This window comes from Psammomys obesus, unplaced genomic scaffold (genome assembly GCF_907164565.1).
Source record: "Psammomys obesus unplaced genomic scaffold, mPsaObe1.curated_primary_1811, whole genome shotgun sequence".
Taxonomy (NCBI): Eukaryota; Metazoa; Chordata; class Mammalia; order Rodentia; family Muridae; genus Psammomys; species Psammomys obesus.
The window spans coordinates 4,072,805-4,093,720 of NW_026590767.1; the positions used below are offsets into that span (position 1 = coordinate 4,072,805).

General features: G+C 48.6%; 2 protein-coding genes across 4 annotated transcripts in view; both read right to left on the minus strand.

The window, feature by feature from the left end:
• The window catches only part of Fam53b (family with sequence similarity 53 member B), a 66,834-nt gene extending 57,121 nt beyond the window's left edge, over positions 1-9,713 (minus strand). Inside the window, exons 1-3 of one of the 3 annotated variants that reach the window (XM_055608818.1) lie at positions 9,636-9,675; positions 8,813-8,867; positions 1,648-1,702 (exon numbers count right to left, since the gene is read on the minus strand). In XM_055608818.1, the coding sequence (XP_055464793.1) occupies positions 1,648-1,702; positions 8,813-8,830 (73 nt within the window). In that variant the 5' untranslated portion in view covers positions 8,831-8,867; positions 9,636-9,675. Of the gene's footprint in view, positions 1-1,647; positions 1,703-6,867; positions 6,989-8,812; positions 8,868-9,635 lie in introns of those variants that run through there. The other 2 variants (XM_055608817.1, XM_055608819.1) reach the window with 2 other exon arrangements.
• A 107-nt stretch (positions 9,714-9,820) lies between these two features.
• The window catches only part of Eef1akmt2 (EEF1A lysine methyltransferase 2), a 76,310-nt gene continuing 65,214 nt past the window's right edge, over positions 9,821-20,916 (minus strand). The window contains exon 6 of the mRNA XM_055608821.1: positions 9,821-9,894. Coding sequence (XP_055464796.1) covers positions 9,821-9,894 — 74 coding nt within the window. The remainder of the gene's footprint in view (positions 9,895-20,916) is intronic.

Here is a 20,916-nt window from a genome sequence, read left to right on the forward strand (position 1 = left end):
TCACAACATTACATTACAGTCCTTACAAGCCCACAACTGCTTTGCTGCATATGAGGAAACTGAGGCTCAAAAAAGTTAAAAGTTTCAGCTCTCACAAGGCTTGTCACACACCAGACTCATTCGAGTTAGCTTTATTATACAGATTCACAGAGGAACGTCAGGGAAGCCTAACACAACAGTCTTAAAATGGAGGCCTACCATCCCCATGACACAGGTTCCTGGTCTGGCTCTGTTGGAGCTATGTCTGGGGTGAAGGTTGGACATTCATGACACCCACCCCCTATGACAAAGCATAGCAGCTAAATTGTGAACCTGTTCCAGGGTGCAAAAGCACAGCAGGCTTCTAACCATGGGACAATACTGGTGGTAATGGTGGAGGAGAAAAGCCATTAACCACCAAAGAAGTATAAGGTCATATGAGGATAGGCCATAGAAATGTGTCAGCCAGGTGACTCCTCTGTTTTCATGTCCTGTGGGTAGCTGCATCAAAAAATACTTTTAGCTTTCCCCGTGCTATAGCATGTACCGAAAAGAAAGAAAGAAAGAGAAAAAAAAAAAAACTGTCCTTCTCTGCTACCTGTTATAATTCTATTTCCTAAGAGATGTTTCAGAGAGTCACTGGGCTTCAGTTTCCCCAAGTATGGACAAGCACTTGCCTGGCTCTAAAGCTGTAAACAATGTTTGTGGCAGTGCTCGCCATGATGGACCCAGGCCCTTGTGCACTCACCGTCTCATCTATGGAAAGGGCCTTGAAATTAGAAAACGAAACCACTGGACACAGAGAAAGGAGGGTGAGGACAACCTCATATGGCCCCGTAAGTCACTGAGTCTGCGACCTACTATCACTGAGGTCTGGTTTCTGAGTCAACCTAGACTCCATAGCATCCATCTACAGAGCATCAAAAAATGCCTGTAACCAATGCAACCATTCTTTCTTCCCATTACAAGAAACAGCATCACGTGTGCACAGAAAAAAACGAGACCAAGCACATATTGGACGGAACATTTGCCATATAAACCAAGAGCTTTAAAAGGTCCCCAACCTAAGATCTCTTCAGTTCCTTTCTGGGACTACCCTAAGAAATAACACAGAAGACAAAAACTCAAAAACCCCTGTGCATTGATTGCAGCTGGAAATTCAGCAGCCCCTTTACCCCATGACTGTAAGAATCACATTACCTAGGACATTTTAATTCATCCACCCAATGCAGTACTATACAGCATTAAGATGCAAAACTTGAGTTATTTCCATATTACTGAGTGTAAAAACAGACAAGGTTTATATAATTATATGTTCTTGATGGACCTGGTTATGTGAAAAATGCAACACACACACAAATATCAACAAAAGCTATCACTGAAAACCACAATTTAAGGGATTTTTACTTCTATGAATATTTCTCTGAATGAAAACAAGTCACCATGAATTACTTAATAATCAGCTAGAACTCAATGCTGGAGTTGGAAATGACTATAAACCACACACCAGTGCCCCTCACTTTCACACCCAGCAAACTGTTGGTCTACTCCAGTCCTGCTGGGAACTGAAATAGTTAAAACACAGAAGAGAGTCTCTCCATCACTCCACTGGAGTCTCACCTGGCTGGAAAGACTAGAAGAAGATGCCCATAATGTGTAGCTACTCACCCATAATTCCACAGGAGAGGAGGGTAGGTCCTTGACTCATCTTCTTTGGCGTGTGCTGAAAACAACCAGAAAAGCTATTCACTCTTCACATCATCAGGAGCACGTTTGAGCACGACTCTGCACTGAGACCTTTCTAAAGTCACAATTAACAGGTGGGATTTGCCCTGAAGGCGACATTAGGTTGAGGAAAGAGTTAGTAGCCCAAGAGTCAACATCTGCAAAGGACTGAGCCTGGACTTTGCCCCAAGGCTCTGGAGTTACAGACCAAGCTGGCTAATGGGCTTTTAAGCCATATAAAATGCTTGAGGCTGACTCCTGACCAGAAGAAATCTCTCCACACAGGGATATGGGAGAGGTTTGATGAACCAAACTTTCCTAGGGGCTAGAAATAAACTTGGAGGGGTGGGCCTCCTAGGAGTGAGGAGCAATGGGCACTCTCGCCCTCCCTGACGGTTCCCCATAGGATACTGAGACAGCATCTCCTCTACTACCCAGGAGGGAATGCCGGCTGAGGCTGATGTGTCACAGCGGCTTATTGTCATAGTGGAGCAGCCAGTCATTCTCCCTGAAGCACAAGACACTCCCTGGTTCCGTTGGATCTCAGCCCAAGAGCTATAGCTTTCATTTCCTGGGCACTGTACATCCATTGGGCTTCCTACTCCACTGTGAACACTTTCCGTCTTCTCTCACAATCCATACCCGCCTCAGCTGAACACAGATGAAAAAGAAGGAAGGATGCACAGCAAGTTGAGCACAGAATATTCTGGGGGCTCTTGTGCTACCTTGCATCCAAGTCAAGTGGCCTACTCAGAAGCGAGTAAGGAGCAGACATCCCAGTGAGGACCCTGAGAAGACAGTCTGCCTCAAGCAATCCAGAGACTGGCTACCTCACTCGCTCACATTCAGTTACAGTACACTCAGTGCACAGGAACTGACAGTTCTCTGTATTCAGGCTGTGCTCGGGGTTGGTCATGCAATGGGAAATGGAGTGCTCAGCCTGTTACGCAGGGTTCCAGCTTCTGAGAGGAGCTCCAGGGCCCTACCACATGACAAAGGAGGCAGGGCTTCTACGGTGAGAAGTGGGTGGGAGCCTGGGTTCTGGCTCATAAAGTCCCAGGAGAAGGGTGGGGCCGGCTAGCAACACCTGGCCCACCCAGATAAGGTAGCAGGCGCCTGGCACCAGCTTCCTCACCCTATCCCAGTGCCCAATTTGGGGACCTTTGCTCTTGGTCAGCAATGCATTTATCCCACGAGGGTTTAAAGGGCAGGACTGTCCTTCCCAGACTGAGGACAAAGAAGGGCTCAAACCTCCAACAGGACAGTCACACAGACAACTCATTTCATTACAGAGATGGGACTTGGGGGTGGGGGTGCAGACTGCGTGTGCCGTGGTGGGTAGAGGTCAGAGCCAGTTTCCAGAGGAACACCTGGGCTAGTGTTGATAGACAAGGTTCCTGATGATAGCCCTTTTCCAGGCCCCTTCTTGAATTAACATTAACCAGCCAGGAGCCCCTCCCGTGTAGCCACCCACTGAAGTATCTAGAAGGATACTGAAAAAGAGCTGTACCTGCCTCCACCTCAGCTAACATGGCTAGTATTGCAGGATGTGGAGCTGAAAGCCACACCGAAGTCACCCAATAGAGAACAGGTGACAAACATAGGACAGCCTGCCATCAGGGCTGCACAACCCACACAACCAAGTGCAGAAGCCTATAGAACCCAGGCAGGCCCCTTACACTCCCGGAAAAGTGTTCTGAGAAGGAACGGGGATTGGGTGCCTCACCTGCTAAGGAAAACAAGGTCTCGGTGCTGAGGGGGCGGCCAGGCTCAAGGACAACATCCACTAGAGTGGTTCCTTGTCAGCTCTACCCAGGGCACCCACGCCCAGTGTCAAACAGATGGGTTAGGAGCCCAACGAAGCTGCACCAAGACAGGGACCACAGAAAGCTGAGAGAACAGGAAGGCTGCCATGTGAATGTGCACTACTGGCACAAAAGTGTCACAAAGGAGGGCTTGGGGTTTCAAATGCAGAAGCAGGAAGCAGAGTGCAGCCACCTGTGCCTTGTCAGCAGGGGAGAGCTCAAGGTCTCTTCATTCCACTGAGCTGTGAGTGCAGGGCCAAGGAAGGCCTGAGTCGGCCCCAAGCGCCTGTTTGTAAACTCCTGTCTCACCCTGGGCCTGCCCTTCTGGGTCTGATCCACATACTCTTCTGCAGCCTGTGAGTTTTCCACCTTTATTACAGAAGTATTCATTTTGTTTGAGTTGACTGGAGATGCCTCTCTCAAACAAAGAACCCTGCAGCTAGAGACAGCTCAGCAGTAGAGAGCACTGGCTACTCTTCCATAGGACTAGGGTTCAATGCCAGCATCTAATTGGCTTACAACCATCTGTAACTCTAGTCCCAAGGCATCTAACACTATCTTTGGGACCCAATGGACACCAGGTATATACATGGTGCACATGCAGACACGCTGGCAAAATATAAATTTAACATAAATATAAATACACATAAATTTTTTAAAAAAAGAGGAACTTTGACTGTCTTTATGTTGGATCCTGAGCTAGGACCAGGGTCCTGCCTTGCTTTCTGAACCCTGCTTACGAACTGAAACAGTACTGAACATCCCATTCTCAACGACTCCCAGGTTAAGGAGCCAGCACGCCCGAACCTTGGCAGGTTTGCCTGGGGATTTCACGTGGGCAAAACGGCATCCAGGAATTACTGGCTCCAAGCTGACACAAGCCTTCCTGTTCCCAGTCTACCAGGAGTACAATAAAATTCCCATTGGCACATGCCATTCCTGTAGCCAGGCCTCTAACTCTTCAAATCCTCTATTCCCAGGGTGGGAAAAAGGGATAAGCAAATCAGTGTGCCAAGCCACGGTCCAGCAGCCCCAAAGGGACTCTGGCTGTGAGGCCTCCCAAGACTTCCGGAATCTGCAAGAGTGAGCTCAGCTGCAGGCTGAGATCTGCAGGGAAGGAAGCAAGAGCATGTTTCCTCCTTGCACGCCTCCCTCTTTGTGTCTGAACTCACCAGGGCTCCGTCTCAGTGAGACGATTCACGTCATGAGAGGAGTCTTTGGAATCAGGTCTTGGTAGGAAAGACAAAAGCTGGAAATCAAATTGAGGCTTCAGGGACATCTGTCTAACTAAAGAAAAGGCCCCAACTTCAATAAAGACCCAATTAAGGCTCCGAAGGCGAAGCTAAGAAACACGGAAAAAACGGCAGACCTTACCCACGCCTTTCACAGCTTTCTTCAAAGGTTGCTGCCTAAAACAGAGCCACTTTTTGCTTTTGCTGACACAGTGCAGAGGGAGCCACAGTGGGAAGGGGAGATGCTCATACCACAAACAGAGAATAAGCATTGTATTACGCCTGCCTCTCAAACAGAGCTCAGTAAGACCCAGATAGCAGGAAGCAGAGAGGAGAAGATGAAGAGAAGCTGAGAAGGGAACAGTGCAATGGGGAGGAGGGAGGAAGGTGCTCAAAGATGCCAAAGTAGCCCTAAATTCAAAGCTTGAGAGGGTCCCCAGGCACAGGAGTCCCTGGGGCACCTATGTGAAAGACACCAGACTTAAAGTAGAGACCCTGGTTGGAGCTGCTGAGGCCAAAGAGCCGGCTGGCTTAACAAGGAATATGAGGATCCCCTGTACCTACAGAGCTGGACACAATGCCTCATGTGGCCACCAATTTCAGACTAGGCAAATGCCTAGTGCCACTCTGACAGTGCCTCTTCTACTATTGACTGTGCATGGTTTGGGGACAAGCAAGCAGTCTATAGCTTCTTCTGTCCAGAGAAGCCACTTGCCTGATTCCTCTGGTCTCCAGGATTTAGAGTAGGCTGGGAGAGAAAGTTGGCCTGGCCAAAGGAGGTGGTTACTCTGGAAACAAGAACAGGCTCTTGGCCTGCATGTAGGCAAATGGGCAGGATCTGGGGGAGTTCAGTGCTCCAGGGTCAAACATCTGGGCTGCGTTCCAGTGACGGTGGCTAATGTTAGAACATGAGAAGGAAAAGCCCTCTGGGCAGAGGAAAGTAATCAGTCAGACAAGGGAAAGAGGGGCAGACATGGTCATGGCTACCTAGTATGCAAGTCAAGCCAGGCTTGTGAACATGACCTGTGCCTGTACCCATCATTCCCAGAGAAGTGGGCTCAGGCTCAAAAGTAGGCTCAGAGAAGTGAGAACAGGCTAAGCACTTGCCAGTTTTCGTTCTTTTTCCTGAAGTTTTTTTGGGAGTAGGGACGGTCACCTTTGTCACCAGAACTAGGGTTTTGCTGTTTTGTTTTGAGACAGGGTCTCATATTGACCAGGATGACTTCTAACTAGCTATGTAGCCAAAGCTAGCCTTGAACTTCTGACCCTCCTGCCTCCGCCTTCCAGGTACGGAAATCACAGGTGTACAGCACCAGTCCTTACAAAAAGGAGAATGAAACAGTGATGACTGTGGAAGGGCAGAGACCACCACAGGTTTTCTTGTTCCTCACCAAGACTCAGAACAGCGGCTAGGGGTGCTCCAAGATCCCAGGGTCTAGGGAACCTTCCACCTAGGGTGTCTTAGACCTTCCCTATTGTGACTAAGAGGAGCTCAGGACCATATAACCACACCCCACAAAGCCTGCTCCTACCACACCCCCAAAAGCTGCTCCTGCCATCCCAAAGGTTTCCAGCAACCCTAGAACACTGTTTACTTTTAAAATCTTATCTCCACTTCTATTATCTTTTTTAGTCTATTAGAAAACAAAAGAGAAACTGTTTCCCACCTTTTCTGAGTTAACTGATGGCAATTGTGTGCTGACTGTGAACCAGGACCCCAGCAACCTCCTCTGCTGCTCACAGTGAGGACCGGTTGACCTGTCTCAGGGGGATCATATCACTAGACTGACATTATATGGCTCTCTCTTCAGACACCTACAGAACTCTCCCTGAGGTAGCCAGGGGTGGCCTTTGGAGGCTCAGCCACTGTAGAAAGGTGCTGGCCAGACCATGCACATCCATACTGAGTTCTCTGAGCCATACTGCCTGTCTATCTAAGGGACAGAGATGGATACACCCTTGCCCTTGCCTGAGCACCTTCCATGGTACTCTCCATACCTTCTGTAGCCACACTGTACTTCCTCTTATGTTGAACCAGGCCCAGAATATAGCCAACAGTCAGAATGTAAACTGTCAACAAACTCAGACAAGAAAAGCTCTCTCTGAAGAGGACGCCCATCACTGACCTGCCATCTGGAGCAGAGGGGAGAAGGAGACAGATGGTTCTGGGCCTAGATGGGCCAACAGCAAAGAGCAGAGGCAAGAAGACTACTCCCTGGAGGAGGAACAGAGGTTGGAAGGTGTAGCCTGGGCCTCAGAGACAGAGTGCAGGCAGTGAGCCCTGAGGGAGGGATGAGTATGCCCCGCCTTCTGTTCTAGGAAGACAAGGCTCCTCCCCTACGGAAGGCACAAGGCCGTGATCCTCATGCTAGGGCTCAGGAAGGGCCACTGCCGTGACCTTGGGCCCTGGTACTGGGAACTAGCTCTGTGGCCAGCCCCAGCCCAGTGCTACCTTGACACTAGACAAGCACAGAGGCAGCTGTGGAGGCCAACAATACAGCCGAACCCTGGGGAGCACAACCCTGGGGACTTCCGGGCAGCCCCTCAGCCCAAGGCCACTCTAAGCACAGTCTACAGATCCTTCCCCCAAAGACAGTTAATACAAGACAAGTATGACGTATATGTATGATCCCTCAGCTACACATTAAACAGAGGGACCAAAACAACAAGGTCAGAAGCCATGGCAAGGGCGACCTGTGCGCTCACTCACTCACTCTGAGTAGCTATTATGCAACAGACCCTGGGTCCAAGAGAGAAAGGCAAAGGCCTGCCTTTCACTAAGTGTCCACCCTAGCAAGAGCAATCACTCAATGCACAAGACCCTCAGATAACCCGTTTAAGAGGGAAACCATGGGTGGAAAAAGGACAGAAAGTAAGTATGGGGGCAGGCAGGACTGAATTTTGGGCTGAGTGGCCACAGAAGGAAAGAGGAAAGGGTTGTGTTAAGGGAAGAGTTCTAGACTATGGAGAAAATCCAAAGGTCCTGAGGTTGGCATCTCTATGCCAGGGGCCAGTACTAGCTGAGTGGAATAAGCAGAAAGTTACAGAACTCGTAAGGCAGGCAGCCAGTGGAAGGGTCTGAGCAGATGGACTTGAGTGGTACTCTGAAGGCTGCTGAGGGGAGAACAGGTTTTTAAGAGCCAGAAGCAGAGGCCCAATTACCACAAGAATCTATCTGAGAGGCCAGCGGAAGGATGAGAGTGGCTGATGGGTGAGGGTGGGGGTAATGGTGAAAAGGATCAAACTGCAGGTATCCATTACGTGCAAGCTGGAAGAGGGGTGCAATGGCTAAAGTCGCTCCACTTCTACTATAATGACTGACCCAGGTGTCCATGAACCAGATGAACCTAAGCTACTCATCTCTGCCCTGTGCTGGGGCACAGAGAACAGCCTCAGAGACAGATGCTCCAATACCAGCCTAAGAGAGGAGGCCTAAACACAGGCCAAGAAGTAGGCTGCCGGATGGAAATGAGGTGAAGAAGTGGGCAAGCCGCTGAGGCAGTTTTGGCCTGCTGCAGATCTCAGTTCTCAACTATACGTTTGGAAAATAAGGCTGGGCCCAGTGGTTTCTAAGCCACTTCTATTTGGCCTTCGAGGCCACACCCAGCACCTCAGTTCTGCAAGGCTCTGATGTGCTTACAGACCAGCCAGCCTTCTCAGCGCACCTGGACCTCAACAGGGCACCAGCCATCATCAGTTGGCATAAACACGGCTCTTTTTTTTTTTTTTTAAAGATTCATTAATTTATTTTGTATACAGTGTTCTGCCCACATGTACACCTGCATGCCAGAAGAGGGTACTAGAGCTTCTTATAGATGGATGATTATGAGCTACCATATGGTTGCTGGGAATTGAACTCAGGAAGAACTTTGGAAGAACAGTCAGTGCTCTTAACTGCTGGGCTAACTCAAATTCTAGTGGATCTAACTCCCTCACACAAACATCAAACATACATAAAAATGAATGAATGAATGAATGAATGAATGAATGAATGAATGAATGAATGAATGAATGATAAATATATAAATAAGAGAAACCAGTGTTAAAAAAAATTGCATTCCCAGCTCTTACCGGGGTCATTCTATACATCAGCTTTGCAGAACCTCCCTCTAGACTGAGAACTTCTCTAGAAAAAAAAAAGGACAAGGCTCAGCTAGATCCAAGTTATGCTGGTTCCTTAACTCTGTTCCCTATACCAGTCTACAGGACAGGCACTTGTGTGGGCTTACAGAACATATGGAATACAGGCAGGTATCTCCCCACACTCCTTGGGGGGAGGGGTTTCCTCTGTCACAATGTGGTATTTGCCAGCATGAGACAAAGGAAAGGAAGGCCACCAAAGGGTTGAGTGTGAAGCCCTGTCTGGTCAGAGGGCAAAGAATTGGTTGACTCTAGGAGGGTGGGCGGCAAGACAGAAGCCTACCACCCACTGAGTCAGAAGGCAGCCACAGTGGCTAACACCACAGCCTGCCACCTTACTGTCAGACTGTGCTTTCTTTCTCCCTCACCTACCACTCTGACCCTCAGGTGGTAGCTCTCACCCTGCACTGCCCTTTGAGGGACAGCCGCATCTTAACCCCCACCCTGGCATCTCATCCTGAAAGCCACCTCCCTCTTCAGGTGGGGATGGTAGGAATGCTGGGCTCAGCTGAACCTCTCCTGGCATGACCTGCCTCCTTCATCACAGAAGCTCTAACCTGGGCCCTGGTGCTTCCTCCCCGAGTACACAGCTACACTCTGCTCTGCCACACGGCCCCAGCCCAGAACACCTCACAGAGCTCTGCTTACTTCCACGTTGTTAAGTGTGGATGCCCATCTGCAGCCACAACACAAACCCTCCCTGCCCACCAGGTCACAAAGAAGGAGAAAGAAGTACAGCCCTTGATGTCCTCACCAGTTGAGGGATGAAGGTCCTGCGTGCTATGGAGTCAGCTCCCTGGCTGATGAGGCTTCTCCTTAGGATCATCACCATGGTAAGGACCTCAGGCACTGGGCCGCATCCCAGGGTGGGCACAGGCCATCTTCAGGTGGGCAGTTTTGATTAATAGTGATACCTGGGCGTCCCAAGAAGTGATGTCATCAGAAACAGCTCCCCATCAGTTGCTTAGTCTGAGGACAAGGCCCTCTGGGAACAGCCAAAAGGAGACAACAACCTGGAAAGACAGAAGACCGACAAAGGTTGGGGACTAGGAAAGCCTGGGATGCAAACAGTGTAGCTCAGCCCCAGTAATGCAGAGGACCCAGTGGGAAAGAAACCATATCCTTACTAGAAAAAAAATACACTCTGGGAGGTTAGCAAGGCCCAGACTCACTTTCTTGGATCACCCACACAAACATATAAACACACACACACACACACACACACACACACACACATCATACAGGTGCATGCACACACATACACACAAACCAGCTAGCCTTAGGATGTCCAAAAGCCAATGCTCTGCTAGACAGAGGAACAGATTTGGATCGAGCCACAAGACATCTTCAAGACCACAGGTTCTAAGGTGCTAGCAATATGTGGTTCCCAGTGATGCAGCAACTTACCACTGACTGGGCTGGCTTTGCAGGCACCATGAGCTCACATTAGGACATGTTTAGACCAGCTAAGGATCAATACTCCTCATCCCCACATCCAAAATCAGAGGAGGCAGGGGAGCCAGAGCTGGGCACCGGCTTACCTTACCTGTCTAGTTACGAACAGATGCTATTGACCAATCAGGAGGCTCTATTTAAAGACACATGCCCCATCCCTGGCAGTGCCTCCTTTCCACATGTTCACAACACTAGTGGCCTTTGTAGCTGTGCCCCTTCCCCCAGAGTACAAAACCAAGTGACCTATGAGCTAGTGCCCAGGACACCTAGGTACTGCCTTCTGTAAAGCCATGTTGCCTCCCTGTCCATTATGTCCCAGCAGCAAAGGTAGAAATTGCACAGGCTTGCTCTGATCCTAGTTCCCCATCCCAAACATTCTGTGGTTAAACCTTCAAAGAAAGCTACACGGGTATGAGGATCTGAAGGTCACCATCAAAACCTAAAACATAATGGTCATAATGGCAATAAAGAGATAGAAAGGCAGTTCCTAATCTGTGATTAAAAACAAACTTCAGCTCAGGAAAATGTTTTAGAAGCTGCTGTGTAAAAAATAATTGCACCCTGGTATTTACTTCTCATCCAGCTTGTAAATCGTATTTTCCTGTTTACTTCGATTAGACTTTACAGTGGGTGCTATTGAATCTATTATTACAGGCCAGCTGGTAAGCACAGGAAAATGTCCTTCCACCTTCTTTGAAAACAAGGGTTCATCCAAAGTGCAAAATCAGGGATGGGGAGAGGGAAGTCAATGCATTTGTAAAGCTTGACTGTTCAGGAAAGGAGGCCCAGGGGGGTCAAGAGTCCCTGGTGGTGCTGGGAGACCTGCTTCATGCTTCAGTACCACATCAGTCTACAAACCACAAGCCTCTACCAAGTGTGATGTGTTTAAGGAAGGAATGCCAAACCATTCTGCCTAGTTCTGGCTCTACAGCAGAGCCAGAAGTGCCCACAGGCCCCCTGCATGCTTGGATCAAGAGCAGGCCAGGAGGGGTGTCTCTGGACTCACCCTTCAAAGGGGCCCTTTGTGCTGTCTCGGCAGGGGAGGCCTGATGGCAGCCATCACCATTCTAGGTGTGAGCCTCAATTCAGTTCTAAGGCAGGCAGCCATTGGCACCAGGCCTGGGAGGTAAACTCCCTGCTTCCTTCTCCGAGGTGACTGGTATGCTCAGTGGTCATAAACTCAGGTCCTGAGACCAGCACATCTGAGTTGAATTGATTTCTTAGTGGGCCTCAGTTTCCTCTCTTGGTAAAAATAATAATAATAATAATAGTAACAACACTGCCTGTTCTTAAGGTTATTGTATCCTAGGGAATCAGACCTTAAGCCCTTTGCTCTGTACACGATTCATCTGAGAAATCATACACAGGGGCATAAGCTGGGTGCAGTGGCACAAGCCTGTAATCCCAGCACTCAGGGAGGCAGAGGCCAGTCTGGTCCAGTGAACCTAGGACAGCAGGGCTACATAGAGAAATCCTGTCTCAAAAAAACCAAGAAATTATAGAGAGCTACTACTGTTAGTTTCATGAGGAACCTGGGAGTCCCAACCCTCTTTCCAGTAATGGACATCCAGACAGTCACCCTCTCTAGTTTATTTAAATTTCCTCAGCAGGAGCCTGGCTGTAATATAGTCCATCCCTCTGAAACTGGGAGGCTAGTATAGTAATGCTATAGAAAGCTATTGCCATGGAAACATGACAGTCTGCAAGCTTTGCACAAAGTAGAGGTGGCAATGGGCCTCCCTACTCTTACCAGCTCCACCCCCCACTGTAGCCCCTACAAAGGACCAGAGTTGGCAGAGGCAGCACCAGAGGCGGAGCACCGTAAGCACCTGTGTACCTGTGCAGTAGGTAAAGGACCATAGGCCTAGAGAAGGAGGAAGTATGGCGCCATTGCTGCTCTCACAGCTCTGAAGAGTCTTAAAGCCTCCCCTGCACAGGAGCCCAGAGCAAGAACATCTGGCTGCCCACTCACAGGGGACTGGTTAAATAAACTACAGTATAGTTCTGTGAGAGAATAAAGTATGGCCTTTAAAACGGTTTTAAAGAAAAAGTCAGAACGTGATTGGGGAAAGGCACGTACATCAGGAGTCACGCACAGGGTACATGGAAGGCAACAGGACAAAGACCTGAAAAGACCCCGAGCTTTGAAAGCCACGCTGAATGCAGACTTGATTCTGCAACATGGTCACTCCCAGAAGAGTTCTGGCTGGAGCTGGCCTCTGGAATCTGCTGGAAGAGTGGTTTGCCGTTCAAATACCCCAACACAGTCCTGTGAACAGAGTCAAGCTCAGCACACACTTCTAGAATTAGGCTCTGTAGCTTACTCATAGCAGCTTCTGTGAGTCTGGGTACATAGCCTCAGACCCGGAAGGCTAACCTAGACCAGCAGAGCCTGTTGCAATCTGGAGTTGCCTAGCATTCTTTGAGCAGTAGCACAGGCTCAAACAACCCATTCAGGGAACGTGGGTGCCCACCCAGTGACCTAGACCAGTGTAAGAAGGCCTCTTACCCAAGAGGAAAGGAAAGCACTGGGTGATTGCAGGAGGGTCGGTGACAAGATAGAAGCCTGGCAACGCCTCTTGGAGGCTACCTCTTGAGCACAGGCCCTGCTTGACTTGGTTGTTTGTTTTTGTTTTTGTTTTTCTGCAACCACATTTAGAAGAACTTCTATCTATTGAGCACTGCTGTGGTCTGTCTCTAAGGGTGCATCTGTTTCCAGTATGGCCATGTTAAGGGGATGCAGGGCACAGTAAGAGATCATCAGTCATATCTTGCAGGGGCACTGTCCTTCAGCAGGTGTTACAGAACTGAGTTAATCAAGACATAATGTTATAAAAACACGTGCCTGGCACACCCAGCCACTCCTGTCTCACCGTGGATTCTCTCTCTCTTACACATAATGTGATACTTTTTGCTTCCAGCCCTTTAGAGCTGAGCCAATTCTTCAGCCACGCCATGAAACCTTCCCTCTTAAAATCTGTTCTTCATAAAGTTACCCAGCCCCAGTTATTTTATCATAGCAGCAGAAGATGAACTAACAAGTCAGGCATTGTAGCTCATGCCTATAACCCCAGCACTTGAGACAGTTCATACCGCTGCTATGCTGGTAAACACCGCTTTACACACATTGGCTGTAAAGTAGGCTCATCTTCCCCCATTTCAGAGCCACATGCAGCAGCTCACTAGCTCTAGTCAGGATCAGCTCCCAAGCTTGTAACTTCCCCCTGCTGCCCACCTGTCCATCCCACATGTGCCCTTCAGAAAACCACTCGGGCAACTATCATCCAGCCTAGCAATCAATCGCATTCCTCAGCATTTATCCTGGAGAAGTAAAACATGTTCACCTCAAACCCTGCACACAAATGCCTCATTCATAACAGCCACCCAGGGGAAACCATCCAAACACCTTTCACTGGTGAATGGTTAAACAGTGGCTCATCCATTCCAGGGAATGTCTCTCAGCAGTGAAAGCAGGAAAAAGGCATACCCAAGAACTCCATGAGCCCCGAAAGAACTATTCTGGATTTTTTTTTTTAAAGTGACTCCCCAGGGTTAAACTGCTATCAGATACCATTTGTAACAAGTTCTTGAAATGACAAAATTATAGAAATGAAGAATAACAGGAGTTGTCAGGAGTTTGGAAGATGGTGGAGTCAGAAAAAGCAACATAGGGTACAGTCAGAAAAAGCAACGTAGGGTACACTTGGGAATATGGAAGTGCTCTGATCTCCACTGTTCCATGCCTACTTCCTGTTTCTGATATTGGGCTTCAGTCTTACAAGCTGTTACTACTGGGCAGTGAAAAACACCCACGCTTCTGTTTAATTTCTTAGAACTGCATGAATACAAAATGACATCATTTTAAACTAAAATCTTTCAGAGTATGTGCACAGGACATGGTGCACATGTTGGGGTCAGAAGGGAACTTGCAGGTGTTGGCTCTCTCCTTCTACCATGTGGGTCCTGGTAATCTATCTGGCCTGGTGGCAGAAACCTACACTCACTGAGCCCTCTCACTAGCCTCAAACTAAAAATTTTAAATAAACCCCTTTTCATACGTGCATGTCAAAACACTCAGGCCCAAATGCTTCACAAAGGCGCTGGTATCCATATCCCTTTCTTCAAGCAGGGTTCCAGGGTACACTTCTCATCTGTGAACTTCACCTAGCGTGTCCTCTGTGATTCTCTTTATCTATACTCAAATTCTCTATTGTCATGCCCAGTCCCCACATTCTTACACCCACCTGACTGCCATGACCTCCTGACCGGCATAGACAAGATGCTTCCTGCTCTGTTTCTGCTCCCCTTAGGTCCAGTATCTGGGGAGGGCCTCCCCTGGCTATCACGCCAATGTATACATAGGGATACAGTACCTTCTGGCTCCTACCACATGAAACCCATTCATGAGACTCACCTTCCCCAGGATTTCCACCATAAGAGCAAAAGTCCACTGCTCCCCTGATCTCACATCCCTGAGTATCAATGAAGTGGCACGCCCAAGTCCTCACCCCCATGGTGCATCCGCGTAAGAGCAGCCCAGAAGCTGGGCACATGCTACTTGCCTATAATCCCAGCCTTGAGAAAATATATAAGGAACTTGAAACTGGCCTCAGAAATAGACTTTCTGCAGAGAACAGACCACCCAAGCTTCCCAGTGCTGTGACCCAACAAGACCTCAGGGTAAGAGACCCAGGGCCACAACCATGGTACCACAGCCTCCAACTCATCCCCCTGAGCACCAACCCCAGGCAGGTCTCTCACTTAATCTCCTTGCATTCCTATGAAGAGACATTGCTGTGAAGAGTTCTTATTTTCCAGAAGGGCAGATCAAGGCTAGAAGAACCTAAGTCTACCATCTGCCAGTACCACACAGCCAACAGGACAAGGCCAGCATTCAAATCCAGGCATGCTCCTTGGGTGTTTCCCTACCTTGCACACATGTTTTCTTCTCTGCCCCTCTGGCCTGAAACTCATTTTGTAGCCTAGGCTGGCCTCAAACCGATGGCAATCCTCCTGCCTCAGTGTCTCAAGTTCTGGGACTGTAGGTATGTACTACCACACTTAGCGTGGGCCTGTCTCCGATACCACAGGGCAGGGACAGCTTTGCCCTGTCACACGAGTCCTTCCTAACAGGAAACTGTCTTGCTTTTGTTCTGCATACTTCAGTGAGGGCTTATACTCTTGAACGCAGCACTTGCAGGCCAGGCACATGGCTTCTGGAGAAGAGCACACATGGACTATCTATAGCAGGTGTGCATGCTGAATGAATTAACACACACAGAAGCTCTGCAAACTTCACAACCCCCCATGAATCTTAAGACTGTAGGAGCTTCCTGAGGGAAGGTATCCATTATTCACTTTAAAAGGCTTAAAAAGAAACTGACCACACTGGAAGTTGCCAGAACAACTGAACTTTTCCCTTTTAATATCTTCATTCAGCCTGTGCAGTTGTACAGAGAGTAGCATCTCAGTGTCTTAAAAACAGAACTCTGACCGAAACCAAAGCCTGGCCTTGGCCACAGACACTGATTTTCCTGACAGCCCTTAACATCCTACTTCCCCTCTCATTAAGCAAAAGAAGCAGCAGGGGATGGCAAGACCCATAATGTCTTTGTGACGGTCTTACGAACGTTTAAACTTGTGTGACAAGTCATTTGGAGACAGGATCTAGAAACAAACTTAAGAACATCTGGGGGAGTGTATATCTCCACGATCACACCATCTTCCTCAGATTCTGACAAGTCAGAAGCATGAGCCCAGCTGAGGCAGCTGAGTCCTGCAGGCCTGCTCCCTGGCTACCAAGAGAAGGGACTGCATCCGTGAGGTGTCCTGGCTTGCTGATGGTATAACTAAGCCGCCTGTGTTTGAAGGATGATTGTAAAAAGCTGCTTAGGGACTTCATCCAGAGAGCTACCTTGCAGATCAGGATGACATTGGAAAGAGGCTGAGATTTCAGCCCGAGGAAGGTCCTAAGATATGTAGCCCCCAGAGCAGTACACAGTTCAATCCAGCCCAGGCTCCTCAGTACTCAGAAAGGATCGATTAGGAAAGACAGGAAGAGACAAATGAAAACCTCTATAGTCATATATTAATGTTAAGGACATGCTTAATACCAAATGCTGTTTTAAGAAAACCCCACAATAGAAACAGCATCCACAAAAAAGTGTGTGTGTGTGTGTGTGTGTGTGTGTGCATGTATACCGATACTTCCTAATTTTTTGAGACAAGGTCTCTATTTAGCAAGCCTCAACTTATACCTGTTGAACTCTAAAGGTATAACTATATATATATAAAGGTAACTCTATCTACAAACCCTGGGCTTGGGATATGGCTCAAGATCAGTAAAGTGCTTGCCTTGCAAGCATGAGGAACTGAGTTCAATTCCCAGAACTTATGTGTTGGGGGGGGAGGGTGCTCATGGCTTTGTATGTAATCCCAGCACTAGGGATGCAGAGACAAGAGGAGCCCTCGGGCACACTGGTCGGCCAGTCTAGCCTGCTTGGCAAGTTCAGCCTAGTGAGAGAAATCCTGTCTTAAAACACACACACACACGCACACGCACGCACGCACGCACACACACACACACCTGTACCTGCCTGTGTAACCATGCACACACTGCTGTAACAATGAAGCAGTGAGTATGTCTCTTGAATGCTGCCCTTCTTTAGCAATCTAGGGCAAGCAAGCACCAGTCTTCTAGAATATAGGTTAAAACACAGCACTACAGGTCATACTGCAGGCGACAGGAAAGGACAGGTGAGGGCTGTTTTGAAGGTGAAAGGGGATTACAAAGCCATCACTTTTCACCTTTATCTGCATAGCTAAGCTATTACAGAAGGCAACATGTCATCTGGGACACTTGTTAACCCTCAGGCATGGTGGGAATTAACCCTGCTTATCACTATTCCAGCTAGAATCTGTGCTCATGCACCTCCCCAGTGCCCCCTGGGCCTCTGTCTCCCAATGTATGCCTTCCACAGCATACCCTAACCCTTCTCAGAGTTCATGCAGCTTAGGTGTGGCCCGGCTTCCATCATCCTCAACCTGGGTACTGAGCACACAGCAGAAGCCTCATTAATATCTACCTGCTAATCAAAGCTGAGGAACAGCACAGTCCTATAGCTGTACTTCCAAGGTCAGTCCAAGGTGAGCCAGGTGGTCCTGGACAAGTTATACTCTTTTGCTAATAACATAAGGCAATGCAGAAAACCTCTGTGTTCTAGTGACCCGGGCGTAAGGCTAGGAAATAAGGTCCTGTGTGGTGGGAGCAGAAAAACATCCCTAAATCTACTGAAACCCTCTGCACAGTTCAGAGGACAGACACTTACTAAACGCTTGTAAACTGGCTAAAAATAAAAAAAAAAAAAAAATCCCGTCACCGCACTGCTGACACTGGGCACTCAAGGGAGGAGAGCTATTTTCTTCCTGCAATCATACAGCACCTGCCATTCTTAAATGAGGAAGGCCTCCTCACCTGACCTGTCCCTGCTTCAGTCAGTGAGATGAACACACGCTCCCCAGCCCAGCATTTCAGGTAATCAGAGTCCAGTGGAGTCTCACATTTGAGGAAGGACTTGGAGTTACAGTGCATAGCTAGAAAGAAGCCTGGCCTCTGTCCCTCCCTCGCTAATGGGGGGGGGAGGGGGGGGGAACAAAACACAACAGTAAGTTAAGTTGCTAAATCAACCCGGAACTGTTTTCTAGGATGTTCCAATCACTCTCTCGGTGTCACAGGAATTTTCTGTTCTTCTTAAGCAAACATTTCAAGTGGGAAGGGAACAGCATTGTTCCAAGACACAAAAATGCTATGATGGTGAGCAGAACCAAACCGCACATGGGACGAGAGGGCCCATGTCATGTCTTGACATTGAAACCAACAGCACGCATGACTTGTCAAGAGCTTGTTTATCAATGAGGAATAACAAAGAGATAGGCTCCTGTGTGCACCCCCCTCCAGTTCTCACCACAAGCCACTAAGCAAGAACTTGCTGCAGACTAGAATTTGCTAAACAAACCGAAAAGGAAGGAAACAGGAACAGGACACAGGGGAACTAGCACTTACTGATAGCATGGAGCTACACAGCACCTTCTCCCCTGAGCCAGGATGAAGAGCAGAATGGGGATGGTAACAGGCTAGCCAGGGCCCTCGGGATAAGCTACAGCAATGTTAAGCCACTTAGCCTAAGACAATCACAACCTGGTCATCACTCAGACCTATTTTTATTGTACAGAATTCAATCAATCCATGATTTACAAAAGAGATGCAAGGTTAAAAAAAAAAAAAATTAAAGACCAAACTAAAAATGGAGAAGTTCAAACAAGAGGCAGTGTGGACCGTGAGGGTAGAATGGGGCTTACGGGGTGTGGACTCTGGCCCTAGCAATGTCACTGACCAGAAGCCCCTTATCTGCCAAGTCACTTCCCTTTAGGCCTAAATAGGAGACTGGGCCAGACTAGCTCAGAATTCAAGTACAGGCACACATCAGCTATGTGACTCTATGCCTCTTTGAGCCCCAGTTTCTTACCTGTTACATGCACATGGGGTGCCCACATGGGTTCTAATTACTATTCTGGGTGAGTTAAGTTCAACTACCCTAGTACTACTCGCAGCTGATAGACAGTGTTCAAGGCCCCACAAAACTGAGCAGCAACAAAAGCCAAACCCTCGTTGGCTGCTACAAGGAACAAGACATGACATCCCCCAGAGGTACACTGGGACAGGGGACCAAACCCATGTTCAGACCTGCCTGAGTGCACAGGTGAAGGGGGCTGGTAGCCCCTCTCCTACATATCAGTGGGGCCTGGGTGGCAATGTATGTGTGGGTGCATTTTCACAGCTCAGTCGTTAAGCACACCGGAGGATAGTAGCATATTTTGGTGAAGGCAGCAGTTTTCTGAATTAGAAGAGTTTCCTGAGAGGGGAACAAGTTAGCCACTGGCCAGTTGTGACACTTCCCAGGACAAGAATTTCCTTTCCTTCCTTTACAAAACTTAAAAAACAACAGCATGTGTTCACGTGTGTGTGCACAGTAATGTGTGACAAGGCAGGTGCATGCATTTCATGGCGTGTGTGGGTCAGGTGGCAACTCTTTGGGTCGGGCTTTACCTGCCCGCTGCTTTCAGGCGGATAGCTGTATACTCCAAGCTGGCTGGCACACAAGCTTCTAGGAATTCTCCCACCTCCCCTTAGGAGCACTGGGATTGAAGTGTGTACTCTTGCAACTGGCTTTACCTGATTAAACAGATCTAAACTCAGCTCCTCACATTTGCATGGCAAGCACTTTACCCATCCGGCCATCTCCCAGCCCAGGAAATGCTTATGAGGTGTAAGGCCCTTCTGTGGAAATGTTCTTTCCCTCCTGCAGGCCAACCCACCTCAGCCAAGCAAGGAAAAGCTTCCTGCTGGCCCTGTGTTTGCAGAAGCCCCAAGGCTGAGGCACTGAGGGGAGATAGCCTCTTAACTCTGCCACTAAGGACACAGCCGAGAGGGCAGCAATCTTTATGTATCGCAGAGGCTGAGAGGTTAGCAACTCCAACACTCTCCTCCAAACCAGGATCACCCTTGTTCTGTGTGTGGTACACTGGCAGTGACACCAGGGGCACACCTACAAGCTCTGTAAGAACCACTGTAGACATGAAGGCCACCAGCTTTCCCATCTGCCACCCACACAGAGAACACATCCTGACCTCAGCTCACACTTCAAGACTTCCCCTTCCTGATCTGGTGGTGTCATACCCAATCTATTTTGCAGAGGTGGTGTAGAAATTAATCAGAGTAACCAATCACACTTGAGCTTCTCTGTCTTTTTCTCCTCTACCCTGCATCACTGCAAGTTCTATGATACCTTCAGGTTCAAGAACGCCATCGGCTGCCAAAACAACTTCTGAGAGGCTCAGAGCTGCCCAGCAGGTCTGTCTCTGACAAACACACAAGAACAAGTAAGCTAGCAGCCTTCTTCGGTCAGTCTGCCAGGGCCATCCATCTGGTCCCAATGATGGGGAGGGCTCTTTATAAAGGGCAGGATCAGCTCCAGGAAGCCCATTCCTAGCACTGGCTGCAGTGTCATGGCAGGGGGACCTCATGTACAATAGCCATCTGTCAGCAGACAGACCAAAATAGCTCTGGACTCTTACATCTTTAGATAGAGAAGAAGACCCCACTAAGGGCTTTACTAAGTCCTGAATCTAAGCTCAGTCCAGGCATTTGGTTTACTGAACAGGCCATGGAAGTAACAGGAGAAATTTGGAGGAACAGTTGCTCACTAGGTCTCCCTTTTTATGTTTGGCAGGGTGTGGGGTCAGGAGGAAGGACGGCATCTCATTTACAAATTCTTCTCCACTTCCTTCTACACCAAGTCTCCGGTAAAGGATGAGAGTACAGACTTGGGAGGCGGAAGTGACGGCTGGCTAAAGGAGAAACAGCCTAGCTAACTAGTCACCCAGCCTAAAAGCAGAGCATCTTTGGAAGCTGTCTAGCCTCTTCCAAGCTTCAAGCCAATCTCTGCACAGCTCTGGAGACTCAAAGAACCCTGAAAGAGTTAACCCAATTCCCAAATTTGAGCATATCATCTTCCTCATCA